General features: G+C 44.1%; 1 protein-coding gene across 1 annotated transcript in view; it reads right to left on the reverse strand.

The window, feature by feature from the left end:
* Positions 1-11,246, reverse strand: part of ECT2L (epithelial cell transforming 2 like) — a 79,329-nt gene that overhangs the window by 18,424 nt on the left and 49,659 nt on the right. Inside the window, exons 12-15 of the mRNA XM_045294591.1 lie at positions 4,858-4,983; positions 2,663-2,737; positions 2,211-2,425; positions 801-948 (exon numbers count right to left, since the gene is read on the reverse strand). Coding sequence (XP_045150526.1) covers positions 801-948; positions 2,211-2,425; positions 2,663-2,737; positions 4,858-4,983 — 564 coding nt within the window. The remainder of the gene's footprint in view (positions 1-800; positions 949-2,210; positions 2,426-2,662; positions 2,738-4,857; positions 4,984-11,246) is intronic.

The raw sequence follows: 11,246 nt of genomic DNA on the forward strand, positions 1-11,246 counted from the left end.
GCGAAAGGACAGTCATGTTACTTGTACATAATCAGAGGAATTTTCCAGAGGGCTCCCAGCCCCCAGGTGTCCCTTTCAGGTCCCAGGGCAATCAGATAGCCACAGCAATGGTGACGTGGCAAAGTGCTCTGGTGTGTCACAGGGCCACAAATTGCAGAAGGGAGAGAGAGAGAGATTGTCCCAACCAGAAAAGATCTCCACAAGGGCAGTTAAGTAGGGGTTGAATATTCCTCAAATTAAAAAAAAAAAAAAAAATGCCAAAGTCACAACAGGAAAAAGGGTTTACAAGCATCAGGGTTAGCTCGACAGGGAATGCAAAACAAAGACATTCTTTATTTCATAGTGAGATTTCCTACGTTTCTTATTCCAAGAAACACATGAACTGTGAATGCCCACGCCCCTTTTCGAGAGGGGAACTCATCAAGGTCGCATAGGATTGTCTTAGCAGAGTGGAAGCAGAGCTCACAATCTTGTCTCCACTCAATTGTTCAAAATGTTCCTGAAGCTAGGACCCAGGGTGTCTTGGACAGATGGGAACATGGCAGTTGGTAGGGGGATTCATTCTGTTCCAGATCCAGACTCAGGGCACTGTTCTGTACCAGCACCAAGCTCGGTCCTAGTGTACCACAGGAAACGAATCATGGCTCCAGGCCTCAAAAGTGCCAGCATTCAGAAGAAACTTAGAAGCTGAGAGTTGGGAAGATTTTTCTATGAGCCCTAGTCTTTTGGATTCCACACAAAACTTTCTTTCAAGCTCAGCAAGTCTACTAATGTGACTGGATGACAAGCCTATAGTTTACCTTCTCAATGGTCTTCAGAACAACAGAGTAGTTGTTAAAGAAGTTGGTGTATGTGTTCAACTGGCTTGCAAACTTTGTGCATATCTCTCCCACACAGTGAGCCGGGCCCCATTCCTGTAGTCTGTCTCGCAGGTTATGTAGAAACTGCCTGCAACATGAGAACAGCGTGGCTGTGAATAGTAGCCAATCAGAACCCATAAACCTGGAAACGAAAGGCGTTGTATCGATGCAGGCCTTTTCGGCCTTTCCCTCTGAGGCAGGACTATTGTTGTCAAGTGCTTGTCTTGGCATGAAGCCACGAGATGGCCAGGAAGCTCGGCAGTAAGTTGACCCTGGTGGAATCCCATCTCTCCACCTTGATTTCTTGATTGGAATGAATAGGTTGGAGATAAGCAGCCCAGAGTCCAGGGTGAGTGTCCCATTCGTACACTGCCTGACAGGCAGGCAGGTCAAGGTGTCTTACTGTTTTCAGAGGAGAATGCTCAGTTTATTTCAACAGCCCATCTACCCCACGGATCTAAGACCATTCATCAGGCAACGACTGCAGGCCTTGAACGCAGGAAGCAGCTTAGTTCAACTTCATCATTTTTAAGAATTGGGAGGCCAGCATTCTAAGGAAGTTGTTCCAAGTTGCCTAGCTACTTACTGGCAGAGAAATGCAAGCTCGGTCTGCCTTACTTTTCCACCAGTGGAAATAATCACCGTTTTCTTTCTCATGTTATAAACTGAGAACACATGCTGTTAGCATGTCGATTCCCAGCCTGAGGTTCACTGGGTACCACATGACTTAATCCCATGAAGTGACTTCTCAAATCATCGCCAACATCCTATTGCTGGGCCATGACAGTCCATGATGCAGATCAAGTACAACCTTGAAAGAGACCTCTTCTTCATGGTGGCCAAGGGCCCCAGAGCCAATATCTGGTACTCCATGAATGGCGAGAGACCGGGCACCTAAATGGCCACACTGGAGCTGTGTGGTGTTGACTGGGACACCAAGAACGCCCTCACAGGCTCAACTGACCATGGCTGTCATCTCTGGAACTGTGAAACAGGGAAGCCCTCTCAATACCACTAAGTGACTTCAGCTTCTTCCCAACTGCTCCCCTAAACACTGCTGATTAAGAGCAATTCTCTGGGGCCTCCCTCCCTTTGTCTGTTGCATGTACAGTCTATTGATTCTAGAATTCCCAGACACTGAACTCCATTCCTTTTACCACGGCCACAGGGAACACATAAAGTCCCTGAGAATCAACATTGGAGTGATGTGGTGAGGATCCCATCTCCTTGGTAGGAAGGCCAAGGTCTCCAAGAGGGGCAGGGAATGACTGAGCCTCGTGAGAAACAACCACGTGTGGGTTCCTTTTGCTACATGTGACTGCATTTTAATATGACTGATCCAAGCTTTACCTGTTGAGGCTCAAGATCTGCAGTATATCAGAGAAAATGATCTGGATGTTTGCAGCACTCAGGACGGCTCTGTTTGACGACAAGGCTGCCTTCAGGGGAGTAGCATAAACGTCTCTCACAATTTCCAGCATCTGGACGTATTTCCTCTCACTCTGGAAGAGCTCCTGGACAACTCGAGTTCGCTTTTCTGCCGAGTCCTTCTGGAGCTTCCTCTCCTGGAGGAAAGCAGGAGGTGGGCAGAGGGAAAGCATGCAGTGTTGAAGGGGACCTTGACAAGGAGACCCTGGAGGACCCCAAGGGTCATCACTCGTCGCCAGGATCACCAAAGAGCCCCTCCCATCAAACTAGACTAAAAGCTTAGAAGGAAAAATGAGAGCCACCGAGAAAGGCCGCCAGGCTACTGCCAGGGACAAAACACACCAAGAATGTGCAGCAGACAGTAGCTGACTTACCAGCTTAACCAGCAACTCCACATGACCATCGCCTTTCCTGCCACTTGACTTGGTGTCTCCCACATCATTTATTTCCTAGAAATGAAACGGACACCTGATTACTAGCAGACAGGACTGTGGATGTGCCACAGACTGGGGTCTCCGAGGTCCTCAGTAGCCACCTGTCGTCAGCTCTATCTACTGTGTTTCCTTCAAAACAAAACAAAACAAAACCACATGGCCAGTTGCCCATAAGTTGAGTCCAGCTCACGGCAGTTCATCTCCAAGCCACAGTAAGTAAAGGAGTTCACGAACCTGACGCCTCTCTTGAGTTTTCTATTAAAAATGGAAAGCCTCGGGCTCCCTTTGAACTAATCAGGGAACTGCATTCATTGAGGTGCCCATGTTCCCTGGAAGCAGGGGCAGAGGGCGCCAATTCTCACTGGGTCCTACCACAGCACCCGTTCCTGGACACAGGCCCTCCTCCCTCCAGGGGAAAGAGGTGCAAAGAGGGGAGATGACAGATGGAAAAGCTCGCAGTTTCCAAACTTGGCCACCACCACTACTTTTTTTTTCTCACCTGATAAAAATGCTTCTTATACAATCCATATACCTTTCTGCACTTCTCTCCACATGTAAAACTAAAAACAGACCAACAACAGTTTAAAAAAGTAAAGTAAAAAATATAATACTAAAATGCCCATTTCTGTGGACCCCTCTCTTTTTAAAATAAAGGCATGTAAGTGTTGATTCTTTACCTTTTAGGGGCATTCACTACAAAGAGTCCACGGGGCTCCAATAGATGCATAGGTAGCAAGTGATTGCAGATGTTAGATGAAAATCAAGCTCAGAAGGTCTCAGACCAAACACTGAGCCCGTTGTCTTTGAGTGGATTCCACCTCAGAGCAATCCGACTGAACCGAGTAGAGCTGCCCCATAGAGACACCAAGCTGATAGCTTTACAGAGGCAGATGGCCACATCTTTAGCCCTTAGAGAATCTGGGGGGTTCGAATCACTGGCCTTTTGGCTATTAGCTGAGCACTTAACCACGGCACCATCATGGCTCCCTTGGGTGCCCCAGACAGTGACAAATCAGTTTACAACATCGAATCTCTACCCACTAAAATTCACTGCTATACAATCAATTCCTACACATCTCGACCCCCATGGATCAGTGTAGAACTTCCCCTGTGAGTGTCTGAAAATACAGTTCTTTCTGGGAGTGGCATGGTTTATCTCCCTCCTGTGGAGCAGATGGTGGTTTTGAACTCCTGGCCTTGAGGCTAGCAGCCCAGCTGGGCATAACCCACTATATCACCACGGCTTTCAAGTAAGAGGAAAAAAATTTTTTTCTTCAGTTTCACAAAAAGTACCCTGTACTATAAAGTGAAACTGCGTAAACAAGTTCTTTCCTTGGGGTTTGTTAGGACTCCACTCAGTCACAAGACAGAGTAGAAATGCCTGCTCTTCTCACATAACCCGAAGGGGGTAACAGAAGCCAGCATGACTTGCAGTTAATATTTTTAGGTGGTGTAAGTAACGCCTTCACTTTCCTGGGTAATGTATCTCTGATAAAGACATTCATCCCATGATAAACTAACTTTGGGGGAACTTTTCCAGGAAAATGAAGTTCTTAGGGGAAATGACAAGTGGGGAGATTGCCAAGTAGTGGTCTCCATTCTGTTGATGAATTCCCTTACCACACGTGTCTAACTGTACGAGGAAGCAATGGTGTGAAAATGCAGCAAGAAATTTACCTTCAGGATTCAGCAGACTGCTGGCTGTGGGTCACATTTTATCCAAGTTACATTTCTTTTAAGGTCTTTGCTCTTTTTCCTACCTTTCTTTCCCGTCACCAAAAATAACTAGTGTCTCCGATGGAGTCAGTGATTCCTCCCCCTTCTCCCTCCCATGCCTGGTAACCTTCAAAAGACTTGGCTTGCTGTATGTGTAACTAATCCTGAGTTAAATTCAATTTAAAATACAGTGGGACAATACAGTATTTGTCTTTTTGTAATTGAGTTATCTCATTCAGCAAAATAGCCTCTAGATTTATCCAGGTTAAAAGGTGTTTGCGTGGACTCATTATTCTTTGCAGTTACATGGTATTTCGTGGCATGAAGGCTGTTTATGCTTCCTCTGTCAGTGGGCTCCTTCATCACACGGGTCCCACAGCTCAGGGAAGCAATGATGAAAACTGCAGCGACAACCTTACCTTCAGGAATAAGCTCAATGTTGACTTTGGGTCACATTTTGTCCAAGTACTATTTCCTTCACAGTCTTTGTTCTTCTTAGTACATTTCTTCAGCAGGAAAGATGACAAAAATTCCAGAGGATTATCCTGAAAAATCAGCACCCCCCCAAAAAAATTTTCTATTTAAAACATTCATCTGAAATACAGGTCATTAAATGAGTTTTTCTTTCTCCCCCCACCCTTTTTTTAAAATAAAAGTTTGGCTCTTGCTTTCTAATTAATTAATCTAGATCTACAAAGCAAGAGGCTATGAACTAGAAGTATAATACCATGGCCATTGAGTGGGTTCTGACTCATAACAACCCTACAGGACGGAGTAGAACTGGCCCTTAGAGTTCCCATGGCTGCAATCATCACAGAAGCTGACTTTCATGTCTTCTTCCTGCAGATCATTTAGTGCAGAGGTTCTCAACCTGTGGGTCGCGACCCCTTTGCGGGGGGTGGGGGGGTGTTGAACGACCTTTTCACAGGGGTCCCCTCATTCACAACAGTGGCAAAATGGCAGTTATAAAGTATCAACGAAAATAATTTTATGGTTGGGGGGGTCACCACAACATGAGGAACTGTATGAAAGGGTCGTGGCATGAGGAAGGTTGAGAACCACTGCTCTAGTGGGTTCAAATCACCTCCCTTTTGCTGAGCAGCCTGGCGCAGTGTGTTAAGATCAGAGGACTATGAATATTTTTATTTTTTAAAGTATTCTGTAGAGATCCCCTTATTAAGTCTTAAGCAGGACAAAGACAAGACAAAGACAAATCATTTGAAAGAGGGAGAAGACCAGCAGAGGCCATAATGGTGTCCACGTGGCTAAATGAAAAAGCAGGTAAAACAAAGGAGACTTGTCACACAAGCCTGGCTGGCTGCAGATCAAGTCATCGCAGGTGCAAATGGGGCTACAGAACCAGGCAAGGGACCATGAGGAGGGCACATAGACCCCATGAAGATTAAAAAACGTGCCCAGTTTGGTCAGGGTATGGCACATGACCACGCATCCCTAGTATTCCAATGAAAATTAAGGGCCCCCACACACCCACCCAGGCCACTCCCAGTGTCCCTGAGGGTGAGACTGCTACCTCCTTGAACTGACCAGTGTCAGAGCAAAGATGCTCAGGCTAAGGGCAAAGCGTTTCACGTTGTTGATCAATGAGAAGCAGAATTGTGACCAAGTTATCAGTTAACATAAGTAAACTAGAAACATATTAAATAAAAAACTTTTGTGACATTCATGAAGATTCAAAATGTTAGGAAATGGTAGCAATTTGCTGAGAAGAAAAAAAAAAAACATGAGCATCAGCTTTTTCAATACCGTGTGGCTTGGAGAACTGAATCTGTCCTGGGCCTGGAAGCCTGATTCTCCAATGAATGAATCATCAAACCAGTCATCAAAAAAACAAAAAACAAAACAAAAAAAACCCCTCTTACTGCTGCAACGATAAGCAGCCCAATTGTTTGTTTTACAGTTAGTAACATTTACCCTCTGCAAAACTTCAGCTGTGAAACCTGTGCCAAATACTTACTGAAACAGATTTTGTAACATCTAACTTAAAGTAGTTTCAAAGATTTTGATTGCAAGGTGGTTATAAGCACAAAAATGTGTCCAAATTAAATTCCTTCCCTCAAATTCTTTATTATATGAAATTATCAAATTCATGACCATACAGATGGCATAAGATCAAATCAGAGTTCCTTTAAAATGATCTAATTTAATAACACCACATGAAGTTAAAATATTCATTTTAAAAAATGCTTTTACTTTAGAGGACCTTGTTACACCAAAGAAAGATAAATAGTTTTCCTACAAGGCACGCTTCACAGTAACTGCCTAATTAAGAGTGATGCATAGAAGTGTCCACACAACAGGTGTCCCCAAGCAGTCTTGGTCCGTACAGGCTCCATCTTGGGCACAGAGAGATCACACACTCAGAGTTCTGAAGTCAACTCAAGGGCTTATGCAGTCACTGCCCGCTTTCTTGCATGATACTCTTTGTGACAACAATTAAAGCAGTCTAACAGTCTCAAACCAGCACAACATAAAACAAAGCAGCACAAACAAAAGTCGCTACTTAAATCCCAGATGTGTCCGTCAGATTAACCATCTTAAAATTCCCAAATATTTCCTTCAAAGGTGGCTAATGACAAAAGGGAAAGTACAGCATAAGTCTGCTGAAGTAAGCTTGAAAAAATGCAAAAGGACAAGACGATGGTGACAGAGTAACACATACCAGAGGAACTCGGCAGAATTAAGCCCAGGAAAGTTGCTTAGAGGGAAATTCAACACTGCTGGAACACAGGAGGTGCATCACAAAGATACGTAGGCACAGACCCATTGGGGTTTTGAGGGGCTGGGGGCTTTTGGCTTGTCACAGTAGAGGACAGCTAGGGCTTGACCTTAGCCAAGCCACTGTCTCTGCCAGAGCTGGGACCATTTGGAGCCTGCCTGGGGGCTTAATCTCAATACAGCCACAGCTTGCCACAGCCTGCCTCACGGCAGGGACTAAACCCTTGCAGCTCCACGGGCAGGGATCAGGACTCAGTTATATTGCTACTTTTGTTTCCCTCTCTTCTCTATATCTCAGCAGACATACTTTTTAATTTTTTTAATCCTTTTTGTCTCTTTCCTGTTCTCTCACACTCCACTGCTGACCTCCAGACAACTCCCCTTAGCGTAGGGCATTAACGCCTGTACCACACCCAGCTAGGTGAGCTCGACCCTGTGCAGCTAGCCCAAGGCTGGGAAAAGCCCTGCCAACCTCCACCAGGGGATACTCCACCCAACTTCTTAGCGAGGGAATTCCTGCCTGTGTGCCCGGGGGCCTAAGGCAGCTAGGCCAACACTCGTCAATGTTCCAAGCTGCTGCAGGAACCTCTGCCCAACTTCCACAACACCAAAGTGTGGGGTTAAAGGGGAGAGGGAACCCCACAAAACATCACAGGTTCAGTAGACACAATTGTACAGCGATAATAAGTAGAGATTATAGTAAAGTTATAGAGAGCATGAGAGTTAAAAGATGGAGTCAAGTAATGGAGTCAGACGCAATTCATGGTAGCATTGCTCACCTCAGCCCCACTCGATGGTCCTCGTGGAGGGGACTTAGCTGCCGGAGTAGAAGCAGCTGCCTGGTCCTCCTCAGCCACCCTCCCGAGAACCAGGGAGCTTCCTTATTTATTCCTAACCATGCATCATATTACTTTAGGGGGATACATCACAGCATTATTCATCACAGAGAGGGGCAGTACAATTCATCCTTGAACAAGTTTGATCACTCTGGTGTCTCATACAATAAAACAGACAATTACTACCCTGGGAGGCATGCAAGCCCCGATAGCAGACAATAACCTACGTCATAGGGAGGGGTAGCAACATAAATAATACAAGCAATAGGAGGGGGATGACCTAGGGGTGTATGCACAATAGTAAGAGGAGGGAATAGGGGGGCATGTGTGGCAAGATGGTAGCCTAAGCTTAGTCATCTTAGAGTGGTCCTGGGCTTGCCTTTGGGCACTGCTTCAAGGGAACAATAACAGAAAGGACTGGGCCTTGCTTAGGGTGAGTCAGACTATACAGTCTGGCCACTCTAGATGGCTGATGTTAAGAAGAATAACCTCTGACCTACTTTCGCTGACCGCCTAGTGTACAGTCATTCTCAATACATATTTTGGGGGGAGACAGCTTGAGAGAAATACTTCTGCTCCCCACACCAAAGCAGGCAACTCACCAGCCTTCTGGGGCATTCCCTTGAGAGGGAAGCCACAGGAGAATAAAGAGGTAGGTTAATTCCATAGTGAAATTAGCTGTAGGCAGTTCGAAGAAGCAGTCCTACAAATCTCCCAGAGACATCCAGTGCTCTTCGATTCCCTGGAAAATGGCACCTGGCTCCTCTAAAACAACGCAACATAAACAGCCATCAGGCCCAATAACCTCAAAGAAAAAAACCAGAAGAAACAAAATGCAATGGCAGAAGATGTCCCGAACATAACGACATGCATAGAAGAAGCAGACATTGAGCTACAACAGAAATTTTCAGAATGATGCTTGAAGTCATACAGGATGTGAGGGAAACAATACAGAAAAAGGATGAAATGATAGAGGAGATAAAGGTCATACACCAAAGGGTAATACAGGAGCTTAGGGAGGAGATAACAAAAACCAGTAGCAGAAACACAGACCTCGAGGATCGACTGGAGGAAGCCAAGAACTGCATCAGTGACTTGGAGGACAGGCAAGCAGACTTTAACAAACGTGAACAAAAATCTAATAAGATCATCAGAGAAACTGAAGAAAACCTAAGAGCTATGTCTGATGCTATGAAGCGGAACATTAGAATTACTGGATTTTTTTTTTTTTTTAAAGAAGTATTGGCTTACAGGAGGAAGACACAACAAAGAATTCATCGCCACAATAGTGAGAGAATTCTTGGAGGAAAACTTCCCCAGCTAAATGAATGAAAACCATGTAACCATTCAGGAGGCTGAAAGAACACCAACTAGACTGAATCCCAAGAAGTCGTCACCAAGGCACATAATAGTTCAAGTATCCAACTTTGAGGAAACGGAGAAAATCATGAAAGCAGCTAGGGAAAAACAAGCAATTACATATAAAGGTTCCCAAATAAGAATATGCTCAGACCTATCAGCAGAAACTATGAAGAAGAAGAGAGAATGGAGTAACATATTCCAAAAATTGAAGGAAAACAATGCAAACCCAAAAATACTCTACCCAGCCAAATTATCGATCAAGATAGACGGAGAAGTAAGAGTCTTCCCAAACAAGGAAAAATTCAAAGAATATGCTAGAAGAAACCCAGCCCTACAAAAGATCCTTGCCGACCCAGTATGGGCAGAAGAACAACACTCACCAAGCATAAATAAGAGACCGCCACATAGAACAACCTCACCCAGAGAGCAACAAAGAGAAAACAGACACCAAGATAGCATTGGATTAAGGATGGAAGGAAGTCAAAAATGATACACACACACACATGCACAACACACTAATGAGAAAGGAAAGTAGGAAAACACCCAACACAAAAGGTATAAGATGACATCACAGAGTCTGCAGATGGAGATCATATCCCTGAATATCAATGGCCTGAACTCAGGTATTAAAAGACTGAAACTAGCAGACTGGCTTAGAAAACACAACCCATCAATCTGCTGCCTACAGGAGACACATCTCAAGGCTACAGACAAAAATAGGCTGAGAGTCAAAGGCTGGAGAAAGGCATACCAAGCAAACAGCAATTCAAAAAAGAGCAGGGGTTGCAATCCTAATCTCGGATAAAATTGACCTCAAAGTGCAAACCATAAAAAGAGATAAGGAGGGACACTATATAATGCTCAAGGGAATGGTAGACAAAGAACCAATAAGCATTGTAAACATATATTCCCCAAATGAGAGACTGACTGAATATGTCAACCAAACACTCCAAAAGATGAGAAAAGAAATCACAGCCTCAACAATTATAGTGGGTGACTTCAATACACCGCTCTCTGAGAAAGATAGATCACAGTAAAAGAAACTCAATAAGGAGGCTAGAGATCTAAACACTACAATTAGACAATTTGACCTGATAGATATTTAGAGCTTTTCATGCAAATACAAACAAATTCACATTCTTCTCAAGCCCACATGGCACATATTCGAAGACAGACCACATGCTGGGGCATAAGGAGAATCTACATAAATTTAAGCGCATTGATATTATGCAGACCTCTCTCTCTGACCACTGTGCTGTAAAGCTGGAAATCAACAAAAGTAAGACAAAGAAAACAAGAGCAAACAATCAAAGGATGAATAACTCTCTACTGCAAAAGGAGTGTGTACTGGAAGAGATCAGAGATGAAATTGGGAAATTTCTAGAAACCAACGAGAATGAGCACACAATGCACCGAAACTTATGGGACACAGTAAAGGCAGTTATCAGAAGAAGTTTCATAGCAATACTTGCACACCTGAGTAAGGAAGAGAGACTCATGATTATTATGCTGGCACAAAATTTACAACAACTAGAGCAAAGTCAGCAAGACAACCCCACTAACAGCAAAAGAAAAGAAATAATAAAAACCAGAGCTGAGATTCAGGAAAGAGAAAATAAGAAAACTATGGGAAAAAATAATGCTGCTAAAAGTTGGTTTTTTTGAAAGGATAAACAGAAACGACAGACCGCTGGCAAACTTAACCAAAGAAAAGAGGGAACAAATTTCAATAGCAAGAATAAGGGATGAAAGAGGGGACATTACACAGACCCTAATGAAATCAAAAGGATAATTACACAATACTACGAAGGATTGTACTCCAATGAATTCAACAACTTTGAAGACATGGACAAATTCTTGGAAAAACAATCCCT

This window comes from Echinops telfairi, unplaced genomic scaffold (genome assembly GCF_000313985.2).
Source record: "Echinops telfairi isolate 266 unplaced genomic scaffold, ASM31398v2 ScPeMD7_3533;HRSCAF=4204_0, whole genome shotgun sequence".
NCBI classification, from domain to species: Eukaryota; Metazoa; Chordata; class Mammalia; order Afrosoricida; family Tenrecidae; genus Echinops; species Echinops telfairi.